Here is a 26,975-nt window from a genome sequence, read left to right as displayed (position 1 = left end):
TGGGTGGCCGACAGCCCCGACGCCTGAGCACGGTGGGGAAGGAACTTATCGAAAGACTCTGCGTGTCTCTTGGCCTCCCTGAACCTAGTGACGACCGTATTCATGGAGTTGCCATATAGGCCAGAAGGCGACACAGGGGCATCAAGGAGGACCACTTTGTCCCTATCCTTGATGCCCGTGAGGTTGAGCCACAGGTGTCTCTCCGTGGCAACCAACACAGCCATAGAACGGCCAATGGCATGGGCCGTTTGCTTGGTCGCAGGAAGAGACAGATCCGTGGCTCGGCGCAGCTCTAAAAAAATCGACGTCGTGGGTACAAAGATGCGCAAGGAGTAAGGCTTACTCCATGAACGAGACAACTCGTCATGGAGGTCTGGGAAAAAGGCCACCCGACAGAAATCTGTCGTCTAATTTGGAGTGCCTGGGGTTCTCTTGCTCCTGTGGCCAGTCTAACTTAAGCCTGACCACTGTGTTAGTCACCACCTCAAGTAACTCCCCAAACGCTTTGTTGTCGCGTGAGGAGCGCTCAGAGCGCCCAGAGCGCCCAGAGCGCCCTCTCGGTCTCCATATCGCCGGAGGCAAGAGAACCTGCATCCTCTTCTCGCTCTGAAGAAGCGCCGGGGCGCGCTTCAGCAGTGAGGGCGGAGACTTCGTGATCTGGGGAGAGCGCGAGAGAGAGAGGAGGCTCACGCGTCGAGCCACAAAAGAAAGCGAGCCTCGAGCGGAGCACTCCGATAGGGAATAACTCACAGTGCTCACACTCAGCGTCCTCAAGAGCAGCAAAAGCATGCTCTTCCCCGAGGCACTCCAAACAGTAATCATGTGGATCATCGTCAGGGATAACTTGTGTACACGGCAAGAATCTCCTAACTGATGAACTAGACATGATCTACTTTATATATATATCTTATTTTATTTAGAGTAGCTTTTGATAGGGAACAGAGCAAGGATATTCTAGTTTTGAATTTTTAAATTAGTTTTTATTTTAATATAGTTTTCAAATTTCCTATAATTTCAGTTTAGTTTTAGTTAGTTTCATTAATGGTTTTGTTAGTTTTAGTTTAGTTTTTATTTTGTGAACACATTTCTATTTAGTTTTTATATATTTTAGTTTCAGTTTTAGTAATTATAGTTTAACTATAATTATAGAGTTAATGGACTCTTCCAGTGTAGACCAAACAAGACATATAATTTTAGCAAATTTGAATGTTTGCAGTTTACAGTTAACTCTTGTGCAAACCTCTTAATAATGAAAATAAAATAATTCTTTACAATTCAACAAAAACCAAAAATATGCAATTTATATGTATACAATTTATTAATTCATATTCATGTTCATATTCATTCATATTAAAGATGTAATCTTGTTTAATATGCCAATAGTTTACAAACAACAAGCTAATCAAGGTTTTCAAAGTTACTAGACAGCATCAGGCAGTTGAGGTTTTATCAGGGTTTGAGCTAAATTCTGCAGATTAATGGCCCTCCAGTGCTGGATTTGAGGAAACATGCCCTGCGTCCCAATGTGCATACTATCCACCCTATATGCCCTAAATAGTATTAAAAATGACTAATATCAGATAGACTTTAGCATGGACAGTGTGCACATTGGGACGCAGGCATGTTCTTTGCAATCGTCATTGAAACTCTGTAAACTTTATTTTTGTCCATCTGTGTTTTCAATGCATTAATTTGTTGGATTTTCTGCGCATATGAGCCACCAGTGCACACTACTGTATGTCCCATCTCCCTCCATGAACGTACACAATAAGAAGAAACAATCTAAAATGCTTTGAAACCTCATACTATTCAAAAATAAATGCGATATGGTGATTTAAATGATGTTTGCACTTTACTTTGACGAGCCGCTCCAGCGCGCACGCGCTTCAGATGAGCAACGCAATCAATCCCAGTTCTAAAGCCCCTTTTACACAACACTGCAAGCGGTGAAAACACAGCGCGGCTATCGCTTTCGCTTTCTCTCATTTTGGATGCGTTTTATACAGTCAATGCGGTGCTTGTGTCATGGACTCGAGGTGGACGTTATCATAGTAATCGCAAAGCTTGACAGAATGACTCTTCAAAAGTCAGCTCATCCAAAACTTTTAATTCTGTCAACTCACTCTCATGTTTTTCTCGCACGTCAAGCATGCTTTTAAACGTTCGTGCGCTGTAAGGTGTGCATTATTATTATAGTTATTTCCCATTTCATAGCCCGCGTCTTGTTTTTTAAATGCAAAAACGCATTCTCTGTGATTACAGGACGCAGCTCACGTGCATGAAGCGCCATCTATTTCCCTAAACCACCACAGGTCCGATTTTCAGGCACAGAATGAGAGCTTATTAAATCACGAACACGATTATTTATTTTTGATAATTATTATTTTATTTTCGTTAGTTTTTCCGTTACTGTTGTTAGTTTCGTTTAGTTTTAGTTTTTCATTTATTTAGAAATTTTAATTTTATTTCAGTTTACGAAAATGTTTTTTGACCAATAGTTTTAGTCTTAGTTTCAGTTTTCGTTTACGAAAATAACCTTGGAACAGAGAGCACATGGTAGAAGGGAGAGGATTTTTTTCCACATGTAGCTATTAATTTATTTTGAATGCCCGAAGAACACATTATCCGAACATATCATTTGCCAAGCCATGTTATTTTTGATTTGCTTCAGGAAATAAACGATGACTTGGAATACCAGGTCTATCAAACCTTCATTTTTTGGACTCTGGTTCTTTTCTGTGGCTTATTTATTTCTTTATTCTTTAATTACGACTATGCTAATTTGCGCTGTGCTTGGTATATTGCGTTGGTCGATATGTAAATGAGATGTTGCGTCTGTGTTCTTTAATTTGCACGTTGTTAGTAAATCACCTGCAGAAATTTCCATGCAATTCCGCTGTTTTGGAATTGCGCTCTCACGCTAATTTGCCCTGTTAATAAAACTCGCCCTTAATCTTAAGGCTGCTTATTTTTATTACTTAAATGCCTTTTATGTAGGCCTATATATTTTATTGTTAAACCATGCATGGTCCCAGACCTAGTCCTTAAATATGAAAATCATTATAAAATATTATAACATCATCATTAATCATAGTATAAGCAATTTAAACAATTAAACAAATTATGTAAATATATTTGTAAGCAAATTACTTCCCTGTCATTTACACCACCAACAATTTTGCCCAAATTAAGATTTTAGTTAGTTTTCTAAAATTATGCAAAATGTAAAAATCTGTTTTAATTGTTGGCATTTAGGATAACATAACATCTATGAATTTAGCCTTGGCCTTTTATTACAAACAAATATTATGTCATTTTCTTCACTGCTATTTCTACTACATATGCATTCATTTCTCTTCCTGGTTCTAGGATACGTTGTGACAAAACACACAGAGCTCTTAGAAATCGATACTTTCTTACCTGCTTTTTCCACATGAATTGTGAACCATGTATACAAATATTGCAGGCCACATTTCCTCAAAAGGAGCAATGTCAAAGTGAAACCTTAGACAGAAATATGACAGTTTGTTTGCAATTCAAATCTGCATGGGTGAAATATGAGCCAAAAACGTATTCAGTACATCCTGATTAGATTTACAACTGGACTCCTATGTCATGTCCACTTGTCCACACGTGAAAATAATACCAAACCAATACCAACACTTAGTTTTTGTGGATCATGAACAATAAAAATAAAAATATGGTATTACAACCATCACATCTACAATTAAATAAAAAAACACTCAATAAGCAACATGAGGCTGTGTGTAATTTTTTGCTTTTAAAAACTAGTTCATTCACCTAACTGTAATAAGGCAAATGATGCTGTTAGCACCTGTTTTACAGCTATTCAGAGTGGCTTGTCCACTCAGATTTTACAGTTGCAAAATTAAATAATCACTAAGTAACAGTATTACTGAAATCCATTGTGTAACAGTGATCTTCGATGCATGAGAGTGTAAACTCACAGTTCGATCTCTTTATATATGGCTGAAGGGAGAGAGAGTTGTGTGAGGGTCTTCCACTCCTCTGACGTGCAAATGCTGTGGTACGAAAGCTTCTCCATGGTCACCCGGTAAATGCACTCTGAATGTCTAATCCGGTGATACATCTGCACACAAACACACATGCACCCATGTGTCTACGCAGATGCAAAATATACATGCAAAATAGACTAACCCTTTGAAAATAATGTGGTTGTATTTATCTAATGGATATCTATCCTTCTATCTATCAGCTATGGTTATTTAGTGTTAACCATTCATGTTAGCAGATCATTTCAGGTACCATAAAGTGGTAGCATCATAATTAAATTTTCTTCTTCCTTTGCTCTACCTCATATAAATCAATAAAAGATTAAATAAATCACTGGCAAAATGTGAGGTGTAAATTCTGTCTAAATATAAATCCCATCAGCGGACGGCAGCAGAGCACTCTTGGTCTTTTAAATATTAACAATCCTCAATCATTTTAAAAGCTGCTATGTGAGAAGACTCATGTGTGATCACACTGTTGCCAGATTGGGTTGACGTCTTCCAGCACAAAAGCTCCAAAACCTGCCCTCTCCCCAAAAAACACACCTAAAACATTAACATTGCGTTTTGTTTGTTAACAATTTAAAAAATTCCAAACTGATCCCAAACCATCCCAAATTTTGTCCATTCACCCAAACCAATTTTGACCCACAAATTCAAATTCAAAACCCCCCAATTGGGCACAAAACCGCCCAATCTGGCAACACTGTGTGACTCCTCAGAGGACCAAGTGACTGAAATCTCTGGTAGACAGCCCTCAGCCTGTTTCTTCCAAACATAACCATTCTCTAGGTGTTATTATAACCGATAGATGTTTTATTAGACTCCAGGACACTTACATTTGCACAGTGTAAGGCCAAAGCACAGAAGACAGCGAACATCTTAAAGTTGTTCTCATCAGTTTTAGTGAAGGCACTTCCTCCCAGCTTGTTCACCATTTGTACAACACCAATCACAGTCCCGCGGCTGACTATGGGCATGCACAGGATATTCCGCGTTGTGTAGCCAGTGTAGAGATCTACTTCTCTGTAAAAGCAGAACAGACGACAGAGAAATGCACACAGATACACACACATACACAGAGATGAACAACCACAGTGTTTGTACAGGACTGAGCTAGGGATTGAGTTAAATACACAACGGTTTCAAGTGTTGGCTCATCTAGGCTTAAAATAATCATCTTATTGCAGATTTACTGTACACAATCCAGAAGCCCCTTTTATGTGACACGTCCACTTTAACACCTACAGACCACTGTGTGTCCACATGTCCAACTTAACAATACACCCGTATCATGCATCTGCCTGGTCAATTTCCCCAAACGTTTTTCTCTCTCTCTCTCTCTCTCTCTCTCTCTCTCTCTTTCTCATTTTTTCATATAAATCAACAAACAATACCATGATGCATACATATTTTACAATAATATATTATTATTTTAACATTAGTGTAATGAGAATGATTTTTTTTAAATCATGGTATAAGAACTTGTACTTTATTTCTTTGTTTGTCCACATGTCACAGTTCAAAATTGTGTATTACTATATATTCAGTCATTCATCCAGCCTTAACTGATTAATGTTTAACCTAGTTCTTAACAAAGTTGCTTAAAATGATCTCAGGTGTTTTTGCATGGAAAATGAAAATCTTCATTACCTGTTGAAACGGGGGTCTGCATAGGCATCCGGAATATTCAAAACTTCTCCTGTTCTAGCCACCTGGCCTGCTATTCCTTTCTCTATAGAAAACCTGGGGGTGAGTGTTTAAGATCAGTACCAATGTATGAAATATGATTAAAATCACATATTCAGGGGTGAAAATATGTCTGGGTCACATATAACTTTTTTTTGTTTGTTTGTTTTTTGCACTGTATCAACACTGAGCACATTTTGCCCCAAATTGTTAATTACCACACACACACACACACACACACACACAAACAAATAAATGTAAATAAATAAATAAAAATGATGTCCTTATATTTCACTTTTGAGGGGGTTTTAACTCTTCATTCTCATGTTTCTTCTATTACAGTAAATATATATATATATATATATATATATATATTTATATATTTTAATTAGCATAAAATAATACTACCATGATGTATAAATAATATACAATTATTATTCATGTTTTTTTCTAATAAATAAAATGGTTTTACAGTTAAAGGGGGGAGCGCTTAATTGTCTTGAAAATCATAAAACAATGCAAAGATTTTAATGGTCCTAAAATAGGTATCATTTTCTTTATGGAAAATATAACGTATTTATCTTAGTTTTGATTTTGAGCAGAAATATGAGCAAGATATGTTCTTGACAGGATTTGCAAGGTTTCCATATAGATTTGGTGAAGCAGTAAACAACATCTGATAAAGAGAGTGTGTTGTACAACCTGCTGTACTACATTTACTGCGCGCAGAGATTCAATTTGGAATTTTGTGACTTTGTGTTTTTTTCTATGTAAGAAAATAAACAAACAAACAAACAAACAAACAAACAAACAATCAAATAAATAAATAAATAAATAAATTCAGCTGGTAGTTTACAAGGATGTAAAGATTCAAAATGACTCAAATAGTAAGGATTTCTGGAAGCTCACCTAATTTCTTTGGTTTTCCTAAAGACTGGTTTCCCTTCATTCTCCTCCCCGATATCAAACAGGTCAGAGTACAGCTCTTTGTTATTGTGATCTACCTGGAAGAGCGCACATCTGTCTGCATTAACCAGGTTTTTTGCATATATCTGAAACACAAATAAACAAGCATTTCCTTAATGACATTTTCCCAAGACAGAATGCAGCATGTTTGTTGAGGAATTCATTTGAAAAAGATTACTATGCAAGTGTGCTTCATCTGCAGAGAGTTGCATCTGCATCAATAACCAAAATTAGTTTTGTCATGTACAGTGAGGAAAATAAGTATTTGAACACCCTGCTATTTTGCAAGTTCTCCCACTTAGAAATCATGGAGGGGTCTGAAATTGTCATCGTAGGTGCATATCCACTGTGAGAGACATAATCAAAAAAAAAAAAATCCAGAAATCACAATGTATGATTTTTTAACTATTTATTTGTATGATACAGCTGCAAATAAGTATTTGAACACCTGTCTATCAGCTAGAATTCTGACCCTCAAAGACCTGTTAGTCTGCCTTTAAAATGTCCACCTCCACTACATTTATTATCCTAAATTAGATGCACCTGTTTGAGGTCGTTAGCTGCATAAAGACACCTGTCCACCCCATACAATCAGTAAGAATCCAACTAACCAAAGAGCTGTCCAAAGACACTAGAGACAAAATTGTACACCTCCACAAGGCTGGAAAGGGCTACGGGGAAATTGCCAAGCAGCTTGGTGAAAAAAGGTCCACTGTTGGAGCAATCATTAGAAAATGGAAGAAGCTAAACATGACTGTCAATCTCCCTCGGACTGGGGCTCCATGCAAGATCTCACCTCGTGGGGTCTCAATGATCCTAAGAAAGGTGAGAAATCATCCCAGAACTACACGGGAGGAGCTGGTCAATGACCTGAAAAGAGCTGGGACCACCGTTTCCAAGGTTACTGTTGGTAATACACTAAGACGTCATGGTTTGAAATCATGCATGGCACGGAAGGTTCCCTTGCTTAAACCAGCACATGTCCAGGCCCGACTTAAGTTTGTCAATGACCATTTGGATGATCCAGAGGAGTCATGGGAGAAAGTCATGTGGTCAGATGAGACCAAAATAGAACTTTTGGTCATAATTCCACTAAACGTGTTTGGAGGAAGAAGAATGATGAGTACCATCCCAAGAACACCATCCCTACTGTGAAGCATGGGGTGGTAGCATCATGCTTTGGGGTGTTTTTCTGCACATGGGACAGGGCGACTGCACTGTATTAAGGAGAGGATGACCGGGGCCATGTATTGCGAGATTTTGGGAACAACCTCCTTCCCTCAGTTAGAGCATTGAAGATGGGTCGAGGCTGGGTCTTCCAACATGACAATGACCAAGCACACAGCCAGGATAACCAAGGAGTGGCTCTGTAAGAAGCATATCAAGGTTCTGGCGTTGCCTAGCCAGTCTCCAGACCTAAACCCAATAGAGAATCTTTGAGGGAGCTCAAACTCCGTGTTTCTCAGCGACAGGCCAGAAACCTGACTGATCTAGAGAAGATCTGTGTGGAGGTGGGCCAAAATCCCTCCTGCAGTGTGTGCAAACCTGGTGAAAACTACAGGAAACGTTTGACCTCTGTAATTGCAAACAAAGGCTACTGTACCAAATATTAACATTGATTTTCTCAGGTGTTCAAATACTTATTTGCAGCTGTATCATACAAATAAATAGTTAAAAATCATACATTGTGATTTCTGGATTTTTTTTTAGATTATGTCTCTCACAGTGGACATGCACCTACGATGACAATTTCAGACCCCTCCATGATTTCTAAGTGGGAGAACTTGCAAAATAGCAGGGTGTTCAAATACTTATTTTCCTCACTGTATATTAACTCTCTGGGGTCGAGGGTATCAGTGCAAAAGACACTAAAAATACTCTGTTGATTTTGGTCACACAAATAAGTGTTATACATCAATCGAAACTGTTAAGTGTCTACTAATATTTGTGTACACTCACAATAACAACACAACTTTGTGCTTTTAAAAATTACATGTTGGTCAATAGTATGTTCAGTAAAAGTAGCTGAAATAAGCACAAATATCAGGGCATGTCAAAACATCTCAAGGGCCCAAAATGACCTCAGACCCCAGAGGGTTAATAGGCCACTAACTGTCGACCACTACATGTGTCTATGTGAGACTAGCAACCGAGGAACTTCTCCTTCCCTCTGGATTTCACAACTTGGTGGCACATTGTGTCTTTTCCCCTCTAAGATAAACTTCTGCTTTATGAAACTGCTGATGAGCGAGAAATCTCTTCAAACTAAGAAAGACATAATATTCATTTAACTACTTAAATATTACCTCCATTTTTGGAAGTATGTGCTTGGAAAAGTCTGAATGAATCCCTGAGAGGGACACCAAGAGCTCAGAGAGATGCTGGAGCGGTGCCAGACTGACTTTCTGTCCTCTCCCTGACCTATTTGCATCACTTCCTGTGCTGCTTTGCTGAACAGGAAGGAGGGGACAGAGACATGAGGGGGCCAGAGATCTGATATTTAAATTGTATGAATATTTGTGCTTGTGTGAGTGAGATCTAGAGAATGCAAACATGTATGTAAATGAGAAAAAGAATATTTAACAACAAGCCCAAGGCTGGTAGGTTCAACACAGAACATGGCAAACAAATGAGAGAAGGTCTTCTCTGGCGTTGATGGTGACACAGATGAGCGACAGAAGAACAGCATGTTTGTCCTCGTGACCAAACATGTGACCTTACTGAGAGAAGGAGAACCTACTTACCATGATATGTTCAAGTAGAGAATCTATTGCCACTATGTTGTCAAAGTACGTTCTGTTTGAAATCGAAAAGGAGGGAAAGACCTGTCATTTTAAAAGGATATCCATATGATACAAACGCAGTATAACATGAATGCATATATATATTCTTCATACATAACATTGGCTATTTATTATAATGTTAAATGTCAATAAACATTGAAACATTTCAATATTATGGAGTCTTTGTCATATAGGGGATTCTCAATAAAACATATCCAGTGCACATTTGACCTAAAACTCCAAAAGAAAAATTTTCATGATTATTAAGCATATTTCTACTCCATCCATTTTTTCTTATGATTTTTGGCATGAAAACCCGGACAAGTGTTTGACATATTTCACGGAATTCCCACAAAATATACTTCTATGCATGAACTCACTTTGACACATCTAGGAGAAAGTCGTTGAGTTCTGTCTGTTTGGCAAGACCTCTGCAGACCTGTGAACACAAAACATGAACAGGAAGCTTTAAGATGGCAATCACCGCAAGTCTAAACTGACTTTATTCTAGGAAATTACTTGTGAATTCTATGTTTTAACTGATTATGCTGATCACAAGCCATCAATTAGTTTTAGTTTTTTTTGTAAAAAGCTGACAAAGTTATCATATGCATAAGTCATATGGAGTACTTTTACAGTGCTTTTCTGTTTCTGTTACAGTGCTCTTATGTAATTCGAGCAGCATGAGGGTTAAGACGAGGACAAGAGAACTGGCATTTTTGAATGAACTCTTCCTAAAGAAATAGTTCAACAAAAAATGACAATTCTGAAATTAATTACTAAATTAATTATTTGAATAATCAATTCCTTTAAGACACCCCATGTAAATAAATAAATAAATATCACCATACTTTGTCAGTTGATTGATTAAATTAAGAATTGCAAATGCAATTTTTTGTATTACAAGTTTTCTGAAATATTATGTTTAAATATGCAAATGAGTCATTATCTCATTAAACATGCACTAATTTGCATACCTTTCTATAACAAAAATCTGAACATTGTATGAAGCCAGGTTCAAAATTCTTGTTTGATTTTACACAGTAAACACTATTGACTTTTTTTTTTTTTCATTCCATAAATCAGAAAATACTATCAACTGCTAGAAAAAAAATTATGTGCATCTTTTTTTTTTTAATGAATTAAATGTTGAATAAAAATCAGGCAAAATATATATGAACAATCCCCTCTGTAAAACCCTTCACAATATAGATGCAAATAAAACTGTATAGTTTGGTATAAGTAATTGTGGCTGTAATGGAAATCTGTGGCATTTGTGCAGGGTTAAAAAAGGCCTTTTAAAGATATGTAATCGAAATCTATAGACACAAATAGAAAAAGTGCAATAAAAGAAACACTTAAAAGTGTATTTTGGATGTTTTCTTTCCAGTAGTCTGAAAAATTTCTTTGTGAAAAAGCCCAAAATGCCAAAATTGACAGATGCATGAAAAAACTGTGTTTTGCCTCGAGTGTCTTGCCTTACAGCCCTAAAATATGTTACTTATGGTCCTCCTTGTCTTCTCATCACAACCATGTTCAGATGGCTCCTAACTTCTGAGAAGGTTTGTGTCCCAGAGTGAAATTTACTCCCAAAGAGCCCCGTGATGCACAGGGACATTAAAACCCAGAGTGGTGTCATTCACAGCGTACAACCATTTACGTACAAACAAGACTGCATTGTCATTAATTGCACCTCCTGAGACGAAGGTGTGTTTAATGTGTGGTCTGGTTGCTTACACTGGGCCCACCAGCAGCCTGGTCCATGTACACAGTGGATTACAGAAATCAAAACACGTGTGTTCAACCAAATCCAACAGCTTGTGCAACTGTCAAGCTGCAACAACAAGCAACGCATTGTTTTTCTTAAATGTACTCACCTGGACTTGGTGTATGGCTACAGATGCCCAGGCCAAATTTGCTGTTGCAACCTAAAAAACAGGGTACACTTAGTCAAAGACACACTATGTGAACCTTGAGCACTCAACAAACAGCTGAGTTTCTTGTTAGCCAAAGTTTAAATACAATTACAGATTCTTTGTTATTACTATTTTCTACATTTTACAGCAGAAATGGGTAACGCCGGCACTGGAGGGCTACTGTCCTGTAAAGTTGGGACATTACTGCACGAACATAGTCCAATGAATTCATTTATCATGATGCTTACAGTGCATGGGTATTGTCTAATGGCTAGCCGTTGAGTGTACATCAGTTATTGAGTCACATTGATAACATCCACTATGGTTTCGGACACCACTAAATAGCTGTCCCCTGCACTACATAAGGGTACAGGGGGCATTTTTGGACTTCACTATTACTTGAATATTACAGGCAGGAGTGTTTGATTAGGGATGGTGCTAAACTCTGCAGGACAGTGGGGGATTTTGCCCATCCCTGTTTTACAATAATAGTAAAGTCATCAAACGATTAAATAACACAAACAGAATTATTCACAGGAAAGAATCAAATCCTTTATAATCAGTGTTGGCAATGTTACTTTGGAAATGCAATAGGTTACAGATTACTAGTTACAAGTAGAGTAACTATTTCAATTAATTTATTAAAGTAATGTAACTGATTGCATTTGATTATTTTTTCATTACTTACAAATGTTGTTAACTGTTAATCATTTTCAAACATTTAATTTTAAAGCACAGCACTGGGACATATTTTTATCACTCGCCATGGTGGCAACTCTCAGACAGCTCAGGCAACTCTCTCTCTAACTTATAGCCTAAAGCTTTTAGCGGCAATGTGGATTAATATAATTGGTGGTTTTGACGTGATGCACTGCAAATTCAAACAAGTACCAATCAAAAGCATCAGAATAGCATTGTTTTACTAAACAGCCTTTAAATGGCAGAAGGCACTGTGCGCATCAAAAACAGGCAAAATAAATATTATTCAACATATCCTAGCTTTTTACTGAAAATATTCAGATGTAACCCCTTTGTAATGATTAACATTTTCATAAGTAACTGTAATTTAATTACACATTTTTTTCTCAGTAATTGTAATTGATTACAGTTACATTTATTTTGTATTTTGTAATTAAATTATGTAATGGCGTTACATGTAGCTAGTTACTCCCCAACATTGTTTATAATCTACTTTGCTCTTATAATGTACTGTGAACTGCTAGATAGCATTAGGTCTGTACCATCCTGCAACTTTAAGGTGTGGTCACATTAGTGAAAATGTGGTGGAATTTCATGGGCAAAAAAGGTTCATTGTCTGTTGTTAATAGTGTAGTGATGCATGAAGCACAGCTCATACAGAAGTCACTTTCAAAACAAGCAGATTTCTGTTGGTCAACGTGGCGAATCCGCAAAAAAACCTGCTGCGTGGGGAAATTTTTTTGCCCCTAACGTGAAATTCCAGATTACATAAATTCCTACTGAAATGACTAGATTTTGCCCCAAAATTGATTTAACTACAGTAAATGTGACCGCACATAGACAGGAAAGAATTGTCTGACCAATTGCGGTTTGTTTTGTTTTTATGGGCAGTTAAGAGGTGGGTTTATCTGAATGGATGGACTAAAATCAGACTCAGTATCAGTCCATTTTTCATTCATACTATCGTGAAATTAAAAATTATAATAATAAGTTGTTAGTAAGTGTATAGCTCCATGAGAACTTCTCATCTGTCAAATTATGAAATGTGGTAGTTGAGGTGGTAATTGATCCCACAGATGTTGTCCATAGACATTACATTCAACACACACTAGTCCTGAGGGCAAAGTGCAGCCTGGCTACATAAATCGAGAGCAGAGGCACATGGGTAGATGTGTATCAAATACCAGCACTTTCTCCCTTAGAGTACCTCCTGGTGGCTGAGGTTGAAGGGCTCTCTGCCCAAGTGCCGGTGCAGCTCCAGGATAGCGATGAGGTCTCCGATGGCAGTGAGGATGGGTAGACACAAAGCAGAATGTACACGAATCCCTGAGTCCTGCCCTGTGCCATGAGGGAACCTCTCGTCCTGCAGGAAAAAACAAGCCAGTCTGATGGGAGGAGTTTATATATACACAGATGTGCTGTTCTTTAAAAGTCCTAATCAGTCCTAAAAGTCTTGAAAACACTTTAGTTTAGGGACCAATTCTCACTATTAACTAGGTGCTTATTATTGTGCCTATTATTAACACACTGGCTGTTTATTAGTACTTATAATGCATATATTCTGCATGACCATATTCTACATCCTTAATCCTAAACTTAACAACTACCTTACTAACTATTAATAAGCAGCAAATTAGGAGTTTATTGTGGCAAAAGTCATAGTTAATGGTTTGTTAATAGCGAGAATTGGACCTTAAAATAAATAAAGTGTGAACAAAGTCTTAATATATATATATATATATATATATATATATATATATATATAGACAGATAGGTAGATAGATAGATAGATAGATAGATAGATAGATGATAGATAGATAGATAGATAGATAGATAGATAGACAGATAGATAGATAGATTTAAATATATAATTTTTATTATTTATATAAACCAGAAACACATCATAACACACATGCTATTTCTATTTTTTTTTAACTGTAGAGCTTCTGCGGCCACTTCATTTTCTCAATGTGTTAATAATATTAAAAAAATACTGTATATGCATTTATTTTTTATTCTATGAATTTATATATTATGTACTGAAATAACTTCTGATTGTAAATTCAAAGATGGCTTGTGATATTTATGGTTCCTGGCCTTCTAATTTAAATAATCTTTTATTTTTAACCATATGTATACAACGCTGTAGGAATATGTGAGCAATATGTGAAAAATTCCTTTGATACTCTAAAACAACTATTTTGCCATGCAAATACACCAATAGATTTCTTTTGAAAATAAAGTATCAAATATTTTTTACAAAATATTTTACTGTCATTTAACTGTTGCTTAAGTACAGCCTCTAGCTTACAGCTGAATGGTCTGTGTTAGTGAACATTCAAGATGACGTGAAGCTTAATTGCTCCCAATGTGTGACAAACTGGATCTGGCATGACACATTATTGGTCACTTCCAGTGAGTGTAGACATGATGTAAGTGCAGTGATACATTTCACATACAGTACTAGTAATTTCATAAACTATACAATATTAAAGCATTTGTTGAAATAGTAGAAATATAAGAATCAATTTTGTACAGCTTAGATTAATTATCAATTCAAATAGCGTCATAATGAGCTACAATGAAATTATTGTGAGGATCTTTGAAAACAGTCAACAGCAAAACAGCATGCAGCTCACCCCCATGATGTCCTCTACAAGTAGTGTCTTGCGTGTCTTTGCAACGTGAGCGGCGATGGTGGTCCCAAATGTAATGGGACCAGAGGGGATGAGCCCAGGAAGCCCCTCTTTTGCCCCCGTCGGAGTGAACAAACATAAACTCTGTGACAGAGAAAGCAACATCAACAAATCAGCATGACGTTAAGGAAAACGTCTTGAGTGGTCAATGTAACTTAAATATTTGTCATTTTAGGGTACGTTACGGTGCTCATTATATGTTACCATTGCTAAAAAATAGCACGGCCTGAAAAAGTTGAATACTGTCTTAACATGTAAAATAATTACAATTACACTTAGGACAAGCGGTACGCAATAAAACTGGCAGTTATATCAAATGAAAACAGCAAAAATAATTAAAAAAATTAAAAAATAAATAATTATTACAAATAAAAACACCATAGATTGGTGTATCCATTCATTACTTCCCACATAATTATAGATCAGGCAAAAGAGAAGCCCTTTCAAACTGTGTTATCTGATTGGTCACAATACTTGCCATCCAAGTAAAACTACTCAAGTGGATAACAGAGAGGAGATGAACACAGCAGAGGTCTCAAGCGTTTTAATGCTATAGAAATTCCAGGCCATTTTGAGACAAACAGAACATGTACATGACCAATCAAAGGTTTGCTCTCATTTGGCTGAGTTTATGTGTCTCATGATCTAAAGACCTCTAATGCTTCAGTCAGTGCTTAGAAATTAGTTTTGTTGACAAAATATAGATTATTCTTAGTTTAAGCAGTTTAAGTTACAATATTATTATTTTAAAAATGTGGAAAATAGCAATAATAATGAATAAAGAGCAGCTATGTCAAAGTTTTGACTGCTTTTTGAGTGTATTTAACGACTTCAACATTCACTAAACACTTTTCAGCATGTATTAACTCAACCAGATCAGAAAATACTTACATTGTTGCATTCTCCAAGGAAGTAAAGTGCAAATCCATCAGCTTTTGTGGCTGTGACAAAGAAGAAAATGAATAAATAAAACTCATAAAAAGTGTCACAGACTGATGTTAGACATGAGCACTCAGAAAACATTTAACTGGACAAAAAAGCACCCATAGATTCTGAGTCTCTTTATGGCATTTGTAGGAAGAAAATAAATAGCAAAGTGCTAATATGGCTAATGTTTTTAACAGATATAATGGTACTTGCTTTTGGAGGAGATCCAAAAATCCCAAAGGAACAATAGAATGCAAATAAAAAAGTAAAATAAAAATCTGTGGTGTTTGCACCAGGGTCAGAAATTAACCAGGACTTGGAGCAAAATTACTAATAAAAGTGACAAAAATGCTCTAGATTATTTATAACAGTTGTTCCAGCCTGACTGTTCAGCCTGTGTTCTAATTAAGCTATATCACTAAATGTGCAGAAATTATTTTAACTAACTGAAATTTCTGAAATCATGAAATTAATGTATGACATTAATGGACAGAATACAGTGTGCTTCAGTGTTATTTTAACACCATTGGGATATTATTGTAGTTTTTATATTATTATTTTGAATTTGTTTTTATTTTTATATTTTCTAAAGTTTTAGTAATTGTGTTGTGCTTTTGTCTTTTCTATTGTTTTTTTAAACATACATACACATATTTTTATTTATTTTTATTTCCATTTTAGTTGCTTTATTACATCAAGTTCAACAATGCAACTGCAAAATGTTGCCTTGGCAACTAGCTGAAATCATTTTTAATGTTTTATTTTATTTCAATTACATTTTTCAATTAATATTTTATTCAAAGTAAGTTAAATAATTCAAAGTTAAATAATATTTTATTTAAAGCAAGTTTTTTTTATGGTTTTAGTTAACTATAATAACCCATGGTTTGAAAACAAGGTATAAAATGTCCTCGAAAATCCATATCCTATCACCTCTTAATAACAAAAAAGTCAGTTTCTGAAAGTGGTGCGCACATGTGTTGGTGTGTGTGAGACATGCAGGGGCCGGACTGAATCCCAGCGCTCTGCAGTGCTGCAGCATGCAGATGAAGCGTGGGTGGATGGGAAGTGACAGGCTGAGCGCTGCTCCATCAGCGTGTGTGCGGAGGAGAGAGATGGGGAACACCCGCCGCACTTAGACCTTTTAACCTGGATTCACTACACCTCCATCTGTAAGGCTCTCTACAGGCAGCTTTCATGCACTGTTTATGCCGACAGTGTGAACACTTGTTAATATAGTTGTTATTATAATACACTAATACATTATGTTAATTGCAAGTATGCAAATACTGTACACTGCGTGCCATGTGATAAAAATTTTCAGTAACATTTTACATATACTAACGTTTGATAATATTAATAAGAACAATTACTTAAAAGTTATTAAGTGTTATAAATGGCTGGACTACTGTTGACCTGAAGTACATAACATATGCTGGGTAATAACATATGTGAGTGTTTGTGGATGAGACAGAAAGGCCCTGACCTGTTTTGATGATGTTGCACAACTCATAGAGCAGTAGTTTGTTGTCTCCTCCAGTGTCCAGCCGCTGCTCCATGTAGCTGTTTAGCTCATATACGACGCTCTGCATATTCGTGTCCTGGTACTGCTGGACACAAGAAAGACATACATTCACATGCACAAGCACTGCATAGGCTACTACACAATACGGAGAGACATCCTTCTAAATAGATAGTATTAAGGTTGCTTTTCACTAATATTATGAAAAATAGTAAATAGAAGGCGATGTCCATATTTTAGGTCATATAGTGTATATACACTACCGTTCAAAGGTCTCTTCATGTTCACCAATGCTGCAATTATTTGATCAATACAAACAGTAATGTAAACTGTTTTTACAATTTACAATAGCTTAATAATTTTCATGTGATAGCAAATCTGAATTTTCAGCATCATTATTCCAGTCTTCAGTCACACAATCCTTCAGAAATAATTTTAATATGCTGATTTGCTGGTCAAGAAACATTTCTTAACATTAACAATATTGAAAACAGTTTTTGCTGCTTTATATAACCATGATTTTTTTTTTTTTTTTTTTTCAGAATTCTTTTATGAATGTTCAATGTTAAGTTAAGAAAGTTCAAAATTGAAATAGAACATTTTAGTAACAATGAAAAAGACTTTACTATCACTTTTGATACACTTAATGCATCCTTGCCGAATAAAAATATTAATTTCTGGAAAAAAAAAAAATAATAAACTTTCTGACCCCAAACTTTTGAACGGTAGTGTAGTTATTTTATTTTTCTATTTCTGTCCCTGTGTGAAAGGTCAGAGTGGGCCGGTGGATGAGGGGTGTGTGAGGTGCTCCCCCACGGGAACAGCTCCCTACACATCCTGTTTATGCAGACGAACACGTGACGTCCCTGCTGTCCTTCCCCAAAAAGTCCTTGTTTCCAGAGCCCACCCTCCCCGTCCTCTCGAACCCCGTCCCTGCACACTGTCTCCATCGTGTTCTGCTGTATGTCCCTCTCTGCCGGCCCCATTTAACTTCTTCATCTCTGTCACCTAAATCAGCGGGCATAAGTGCTCGGAGCGGAGTGTGTGCAGGTGCTATATCAGCCCATTAAAGTGGCAATGATCTCATTAACAGGTCATTGCCTCTCCTCATATAAATCTGTCACAGGGTTTGTGTTCTCTATGCTGTTTGTCATTTAACAGACACCTTCATATTTAGCAGCTGTATGTATGTGTGTGTGTGTGTGTGTGTGTGTGTGTTGCTGAGAGATTATTAGCAGAAACTTTTCAATGAAGTGTTCCATGAGCTCTTCTCCCCTGATAACTGTCCCCACTTGGGACTCGCTGCCTTTTGGCATGAACATTCACACTTTTGCTACTTTAATAAAGGGGTCACATATTACTTCTAAAAAGAAAAAATTCCCCCTGAGATCCACTTCATTTGTGACATTGATTTGTCATAATTTGATTGCTTTAAGGTTAAATATATAAAGCTGACGGTATCATATTTGATGCACATTTCTAAATAATCAACATGTTCAAAACTCTGCTGAAAAACCTGTTGTACAAAGTCTACTACATGCCTTCTGTCATTCGATTGATACTTTTTTAGCAAGTAAAACAAGGCCATTTAATATATTTTTTATATTTTTATTTAATAATTCCCTTCAAGCTGTGGCTAAAAGAATTACTTTTATATTGTTATTAATATTTCAAGATGAACACTTGGTGGACTAAATCTTGATCTACTTGATTACCACTATATATATATATATATATATATATATATATATATATATATATATATATATATATATATATATATATATATATATATATATATATCATATTTTGTCTAAATGTTCAATAAACTGATCCATTTAAAACAATTAATTTAATTTGTTAGGTTTTACAGTGTTAAAGAAACACACACGCACACACACACACACACACGCACAAAAGCGATGCCTCACTTACCCTGCTAACTTCTTTTGCCGAAGATTCATCTGTTGAAATACAAAAGAAAACCAAGTCAAAACTCATGAAGGTGAGCACAGTGTCACTCGGATGACTGGACAGAATGTCCCTTCATTTGTATAAAGCTTATATTTTGTCTTAGTCTTTTTACTTTTTTTTACATTTATTTAATTTATGTTTATGTTGTGCCTTTAATTGGTCTCTAATTCATTAACCAAATGAATTAGAGGAATAGAAAAGAGAAAACAGTAAAACATGAGAAACAGGATCAAAACTGCGTAACCCAAATGAGCAACGGCTCCATACACAAACACACAAACTTCAACTTGATGTGTAAACTGAAACTGACTCCAATGTTCTAACTACGTGCCACGCTATACATTTTAACTGTCTGAAAGCAAAACATGCTGTATTGCAGTCAGAACAATATACAAAACCCTCAAGAATTCTGGGCTGATGGAAGGTCACGTGACATGCTCATGAACCTAGTAGCACTTGAGTAGAGCTCCTTACGTCTGGCCCCTTTTTGCTGATTTCGTTTTATTTTAAGTTTTATTCATTAGTCAAGTCAAGTCACCTTTATTTATATCGCGCTTTTAACAATACAGATTGTGTCAAAGCACTTAACAGTATCAAATTAGAGGATAGAGTGTCAGTAATGTATAATGATAAGATTAAACACTCAATTTTCTCAATTTTCAGTTAAAGGCATTTCATTATTGAATTCAGAGATGTCATTGTCTAGCTTAGTTTAGTTTAAACAGTATCTGTGCAACCAAATGGACGATAATTAATAATACTTTCCCTGATGGCATACAATTGGAAACAGCAGGAGTTGTCCAAGCCAAGCCACCGATCGCGAGTGATATGATGGACAAGATGGCGAACACTGTTACACACTTTGAGGACATTCTAAATACTGAATTGACTGCGATGCGGAACGAGTTCGCTTCTCACATATCAGTTGTTCAGTCGCTATGCTCTAAACTGCATCTTCTTACAGGGGAGATGAGAGAACAAAAGAAAGTTGTCGCAGATCACGATAGGCGTGTAGCCGCTCTCGAACAACAGGTTGTGGACTTACAGGATCGCAATATAGGCACAGCAATCTGTGTCTGGTCGGATTGCCTGAAGGTTCTGAAAAGGACGACCCTATGGGCTTTTTGAAAAGATCACTACCGACGTGGCTCCCGTCTCTGACGAGCAAAGAGATTGAAGTGGAGCGAGCACATCACGTGTACACAAGGCTCTCCTCAGATCACGGTAAACCCTGGGTTTTCATCTTTAAACTGTTACAGCACATAGACAGGGAGCTCATTCTGCGGGCCGCCAGACTTCACGCCGTGGTGAAAACATCCGACGGAGCAACACTGTCGTTCTTTCCAGATTTTTCTCCGGTCACCGCAAAAAGAAGTGCATTTGCGCCAATTAGGAAGGAAATGAGTGAAGCTGGCATCCAGAATTTTCTTCTTTATCCTGCAAAGCTGAAGGTCATTCTCAATCAAGGTGAACCTAAAATGCTATACTCCCCAGAAGAAGCAAGAGTTTTTCTCAGATCCCATTCATCCACCAACTCTCAGTGAGCTTCAGCAGGACATTTGCTGTCTAATTGGAGAAGAGATGCTCTAAATGGTTGGGTGATTGTCTCTTTCACTGTTCACTTTAATGTTCACTTCTTAATTCATAGTTACTAGAAGCTTTCATTGTGCATACAGTTTTGCTTACTGATTATGATGTTATTTTATTTGTTTTAGTTATTTTCTTTTTCTCTTTCTTTTTCTTTCTTTTTTTTTTTTTTGAATAGAGATACTACCTAGTCAATATGTGATTACACTCTTAAAAATAAAGGTACTTCACGATGCCATAGAAGAACCTTTTTGTCTAAATGGTTCCATAAAGAACCTTTAACATCTGAAGAACCTTTCTGTTTCACAAAAGGTTCTTTGTGGCAAAAGAAGGTTCTTCAGATTATAAAAAGGCAAGAAAGAGATGGTTCTTTGGCTCTTATGGTTCTTTGTGGAACCAAAAATGGTTCTTCTATGGCATCGCTGTGAAGAACCTTTTGAAGCACCTTTATTTTTAAGAGTGCATGGGGCCAATGTTTGTGCTTCAATAATGTGCAGGTTTTTGTTGACGCCACAGGTCATATTAAGGGGTGCTGGCAGATCAAGGTTTGTTCTTGGTTTGATCTGCCACAGTTCATGGGAATGTGTTTATGTTTTTTTGAATTATGTTTTATGTCTTTTTGAATCACAAACATACAGGTTTTCTGGATTTTTTGCGAAGAAGAAAGATTGATATAGTGTTATTTCAAGAATCCCATTTGAAAGAGGAGGATATACACAGGTGTAATAATAAGTTTTATGAAGTGGTATTTCACTCATCCTCGGATACTAAAACCAAGGGTGTCCTAATATTGGTGCCGAGGACTTTAAATATTACTATTTTAGATAAAGGTTGTGATACAGATGGTAGAATAACACATATATAAACAATAGTGGAGAATAGGGATATTGTATTTCTTTCAGTTTATGCCCCTTGTACTCCTGACCCTACTTTTTTCACTGTTTTGTCAACCTATCTCTTGAAATTTTCAGACTTTGAAATTATATTGGGTGCGGATACAAATTCTGTAATGTCGCATATCCTAGATAGATCTGGACCAAAGGAATCACACACTCAAGCTTTTTGTTCAGACAAACTTTGGCAATTTGTAACCTCATCCTCATTGGTGGATAGTTGGCATTTATTAAATCCTTCTGCCAAGTCTTTCACTTTCTTTTCTGCAACTTATAAATCCAATTCGCGAATTGACTATATTTTCATTTCTACTTCTTTATTTTCAGCTGTTCGTGATGCCGATATCTGTTCCTTATCTCTTGTCGGATCATGATGGAAATTTATGCAGATTATCTTTGATCCCTCTGCCATCTCGTGCCACTAGATGGCGATTTAACCCTAAATTGTTACAGGATGAAATCTTTTGCAGTCAATTCAGAAATAAATTTGCTGAGTTTATTGAAATTAACCAAGGTTCAGTGGATGATCGTCAAACACTTTGGAATGCAGTTAAAGGATTTATAAGGAATAACTCAATTTCATATGCCTCTTTCCTTCAGAAAAACCGACACAAAAAGATAGCTGAACTGGAATCACAGCTCCAGAATCTGACTAGAGATAATCAACGTTGTTTCTCAGACAATACACTAAGGTAAAATCATGGCGGTTAGGTCCGAACTCCATTCATTACTGAGATCCAGGGCAGAATTTCTGATTCAAAGATCCAGGCAGAATTATTATTTTCAAGGGAGTAGACCAAGCCACCTTTTAGCTCTAAGATTACGCAACAGTGAAAAATTTGCTAATATTTCAGCAGTGAAATCCCAATCTGGGCTCATTATGACAGACCCAAAAGACATTAATATCGCCTTCCACTGTTTTTACTCTAACCTCTATACTTCTTCTGCTGATGGTGACCCTGACTCCTTTGCATCTTTTCTGTCCAACCTTGATTTACCTAGGCTGTCAGATTCGGATTCAGAATACCTGGCTGAACCGATCACTCTTCAGGAGCTGGAGTCAGCAATCCGACCTGTCACCAGGCATAGATGCTATTCCAATCGAATTGTATACTACTTTTTGGTCGGATTTAGGCCCCCTCATGTTATATATGATACATTTTTCAGTTACTCAAGGCTCATTTCATCCATCTATTAATATAGCTGTTATTTCTCTCATGTTAAAAAAAGATAAAGATCCGACCTCCTGTTCTAGTTACCGGCCACTTTCTTTGATAGGGACTGATGTTAAATTATATGCTAAAGTACTATCTCACCGTCTCTAGAGAAATTTATGAATAGGCTAGTTCATCATGACCAAACAGGATTTATTAAATCTCGCTCAGTTTTGGATAACTTGCGCAGGTTATATCATATTATTAATTCAACTAATATTTCGTCCTCTCCTTGCACAGTATTATCTCTAGATGCAATGAAAGCCTTCGATTTTTTGATTTCTCCCATAAATATACAGAATACTCATCTTTGTTTGCTGATGATATTTTATTGTTTTTGGAGAAGCCGTCACATTCTATTCCTCATGTGTTGAATTTATTTGACCATTTTGGATCTCTCTCTGGGTTTAAAATTAATTGGAGTAAGTCATGTTTACTTCTCCTCAATTCTACAATTGATTCCATGTCCCTTTCTATATCTATTCCATTGGTTCAAAACTTGAAGTACTTGGGGGTAGATGTTTTTCCTTCCCTGCAGGAAATCATCTCAAAAAACTATAATAGTACTAGCCAAGATACTAAATACTAGCCAAAGTATCCTCAGATTTGGAAAATTGGTCTCGTCTTCCTACTTCTTTTCAGGCTCATATATCGGTGATTAAAATGAATGTTCTCCCTCATATTAATTTATTTTCTTCCACGATTCCTCTCGCTCCACCAGTTGGCTACTGCAACAAACTAGATGCATGTGTTTCACGGTATATACAGTGGGGCAAAAAAGTATTTAGGCAGCCACCAATTGTGCAAGTTCTCCCACTTAAAAAGATGAGAGAGGCCTGTAATTTTCATCATAGGTATACCTCAACTATGAGAGACAAAATGAGAAAAAAAATCCAGAAAATCACATTGTAGGATTTTTAAAGAATTAATTGGTAAATTCCTCGGTAAAATAAGTATTTGGTCACCTACAAACAAGCAAGATTTCTGGCTCTCACAGACCTGTAACTTCTTCTTTAAGAGGCTCCTCTGTCCTCCACTCGTTACCTGTATTAATGGCATCTGTTTGAACTCGTTGTCAGTATAAAAGACACCTGTCCACAACCTCAAACAGTCCAACTCCAAACTCCACCATGGCCAAGACCAAAGAGCTGTCAAAGGACACCAGAAACAAAATTGTAGACCTGCACCAGGCTGGGAAGACTGAATCTGCAATAGGTAAGCAGCTTGGTGTGAAGAAATCAACTGTGGGAGCAATTATTAGAAAATGGAAGACATACAAGACCACTGATAATCCCCCTCGATCTGGGGCTCCACGCAAGATCTCACCCCGTGGGGTCAAAATGATCACAAGAACTGTGAGCAAAAATCCCAGAACCACACAGGGGGACCTAGTGAATGACCTGCAGAGAGCTGGGACCATCAGTAACACACTGCGCCGCCAGGGACTCAAATCCTGCAGTGCCAGACGTGTCCCCCTGCTTAAGCCAGTACATGTCCGGGCCCGTCTGAAGTTTGCTAGAGAGCATTCGGATGATCCAGAAGAGGATTGGGAGAATGTCATATGGTCAGATGAAACCAAAATAGAACTTTTTGGTAAAAACTCAACTTGTCGTGTTTGGAGGAGAAGGAATGCTGAGTTGCATCCAAAGAACACCTTACCTACTGTGAAGCATGGGGGTGGAAACATCATGCTTTGGGGCTGTTTTTCTGCAAAGGGACCAGGATGACTGATCCGTGTAAACAAAAGAATGAATGGGGCCATGTATCGTGAGATTTTGAGCGAAAACCTCCTTCCATCAGCAAGGGCATTGAAGATGAAACGTGGCTGGGTCTTTCAGCATGACAATGATCCAAAACACACCGCCCGGGCAACGAAGGAGTGGCTTCGTAAGAAGCATTTCAAGGTCCTGGAGTGGCCTAGCCAGTCTCCAGATCTCAACCCCATCGAAAATCTTTGGAGTCCGTGTTGCCCAGCGACAGCCCCAAAACATTACTGCTCTAGAGGAGATCTGGGTAACACTTTAGAATAGGGAACACTTATTCACTATTAACTACGACTTTTCCCTCAATAAATTCCTAATTTGCTGCTTATTAATAGTTAGTGTGGTAGTTGTTAAGTTTAGGTATTGGGTAGGATTAGAGATGTAGAATAAGGTCATGTAGAATAAGGCATTAATATGTGCTTAATAACTACTAATAAATGGCTAATATTCTAGTAATATGCATGCTAATAAGCAACTAGTTAAGAGACCCTAAAATAAAGTGTTACCGAGATCTGCATGGAGGAATGGGCCAAAATACCAGCAACAGTGTGTGAAAACCTTGTGAAGACTTACAGAAAACGTTTGACCTCTGTCATTGCCAACAAAGGGTATATAACAAAGTATTGAGATGAAATTTTGTTATTGACCAAATACTTATTTTCCACCATAATTTGCAAATAAATTCTTTAAAAATCCTACAATGTTATTTTCTGGATTTTTTTTTCTCATTTTGTCTCTCATAGTTGAGGTATACCTATGATGAAAATTACAGGCCTCTCTCATCTTTTTAAGTGGGAGAACTTGCACAATTGGTGGCTGACTAAATACTTTTTTGCCCCACTGTATGGGATGGGAAATGTGCTCGTATTAAACTGACTACCTTACAACGATGTAGATTACATGGAGGTCTTTCTTTCCCTAATTTTAGACTGTATGCTCAAGCCTTTTCCCTCCGCCCTTTATCAGTTTGGTTTGATCCTGATGCTTCTGTGTCTTGGAGAGCAATTGAGGAATCTATTGTTTATCCGTATAAATTGAAGCATCTTGTTTTTTCAGGGGTTCAGTGTAAATCTTGGTTTGGTCCCATTGTAACCCACCTCCTCTCCACTTGGAGGGATGTTGAAAGATGTTCACAACTAGTTACAATATGGCATAGGCATTCACCCATTTTCCACAATAATAACCTTTTGTCAGGCAGTACTCCAATTCATTGTCCGCAATGGGCTCATAATAAAGTAAACACTCTGGGAGATATCTATGATGATAGTGGTTTAAATTCCTTCCAGAATCTCAAAACTCAATATAATCTGCCAGGCACCTCCTTCTTTATGTATTTGCGCATTAGATCGGCCCTATATACGGGCGTATGGGGTGCCTTGGAACTCTCAACTGCCTGTCCACCCTTTGCGCAAACTAATCCTTCCTTCTGAGGAATCTCCCTCCTCTGCTTCAGTCATCTATCTCTTTCTTCTTGAGCATTCATACAAACCTTTATCTATTACAACTGTTTGGGCTAAGGATCTTAATGAGGATGTGCAAGTTTTATTTTCGGATCAGGTATGGGGTATGTTTAAATTGTCTTCTAAAAACCCTAATCACCAAGTGATTCATTGGAAATTGCTGCATAGGCTTTAATTGACTCTAATGAAACGTTTTTATATGAATCTGTCATCTTCTCCTAAGTGTAATCTCTGTTCCCAAGGAGTTTTAGGCACGTTTTTGCATTTTTTTTTGGGAGTGCCCCCCTCTCTCACCTTTTTGCACTCAGCTCTCACAGGACCTATCATATTTGTTGGGTACTGAGATATGTTTGACTCCACGGCATTTTTTCATGACTGACTTTTGGGACTTCACCTTGTCCGTCCAACAAATATGTTTACTGTTAGCTGCTCTCACAACAGCAAACAAATTGCCAGTCAACCGCTGGAATCCTCCCCAAACAATGGACAGACGAATCTGGACTGTGTATTTGTTGGACATTATCTCCATGGAACTCTCAACTTCTCATATTCATGGATCTAATGTGAAAACTGTAAATTCATGGCATTCAGCTTTTAATGTTGTCATCTTTTCTAAAATCTTTGTAAAAATTATTTTATTGTTATTTATTTATCTATTAATACAAACTTATTTATTTTTATTATTATTATTTATTTATTTTATTATATTATTATTATTTCAAATCTATCAGTGGGTTCTAAATTTGTACAGATGCTTTTTGTTTTATATTACTATTCCCTGAAGAGGAAAAAAAATAAAAATCAATAAACAGTTGTTTGCCTGGTTGGAACACAGTGTTAAGGAACATTCAA

At 36.9% G+C, this 26,975-nt stretch overlaps 1 protein-coding gene across 6 annotated transcripts in view; it reads right to left on the bottom strand.

Annotated features, from left to right (window-relative positions):
• The window catches only part of pde10a (phosphodiesterase 10A), a 104,687-nt gene that overhangs the window by 14,464 nt on the left and 63,248 nt on the right, over nucleotides 1-26,975 (bottom strand). For 2 of the 6 annotated variants that reach the window (XM_058795291.1, XM_058795294.1), the window contains exons 3-15: nucleotides 19,168-19,196; nucleotides 17,197-17,320; nucleotides 15,675-15,724; nucleotides 14,727-14,867; nucleotides 13,295-13,450; nucleotides 11,350-11,400; nucleotides 9,853-9,911; nucleotides 9,434-9,485; nucleotides 6,633-6,775; nucleotides 5,688-5,780; nucleotides 4,874-5,060; nucleotides 3,969-4,111; nucleotides 3,421-3,504 (exon numbers count right to left, since the gene is read on the bottom strand). In XM_058795291.1, the coding sequence (XP_058651274.1) occupies nucleotides 3,421-3,504; nucleotides 3,969-4,111; nucleotides 4,874-5,060; nucleotides 5,688-5,780; nucleotides 6,633-6,775; nucleotides 9,434-9,485; nucleotides 9,853-9,911; nucleotides 11,350-11,400; nucleotides 13,295-13,450; nucleotides 14,727-14,867; nucleotides 15,675-15,724; nucleotides 17,197-17,320; nucleotides 19,168-19,196 (1,312 nt within the window). Of the gene's footprint in view, nucleotides 1-3,420; nucleotides 3,505-3,968; nucleotides 4,112-4,873; nucleotides 5,061-5,687; nucleotides 5,781-6,632; nucleotides 6,776-9,433; nucleotides 9,486-9,852; nucleotides 9,912-11,349; nucleotides 11,401-13,271; nucleotides 13,451-14,726; nucleotides 14,868-15,674; nucleotides 15,814-17,196; nucleotides 17,321-19,167; nucleotides 19,197-26,975 lie in introns of those variants that run through there. The other 4 variants (XM_058795292.1, XM_058795293.1, XM_058795295.1 and 1 more) reach the window with 3 other exon arrangements.

This window comes from Onychostoma macrolepis, chromosome 13, assembly GCF_012432095.1.
Source record: "Onychostoma macrolepis isolate SWU-2019 chromosome 13, ASM1243209v1, whole genome shotgun sequence".
Taxonomy (NCBI): Eukaryota; Metazoa; Chordata; class Actinopteri; order Cypriniformes; family Cyprinidae; genus Onychostoma; species Onychostoma macrolepis.
The sequence above is the reverse complement of the archived record's forward strand: the minus strand, read 5'-3'. Positions and strand labels throughout refer to the sequence as shown.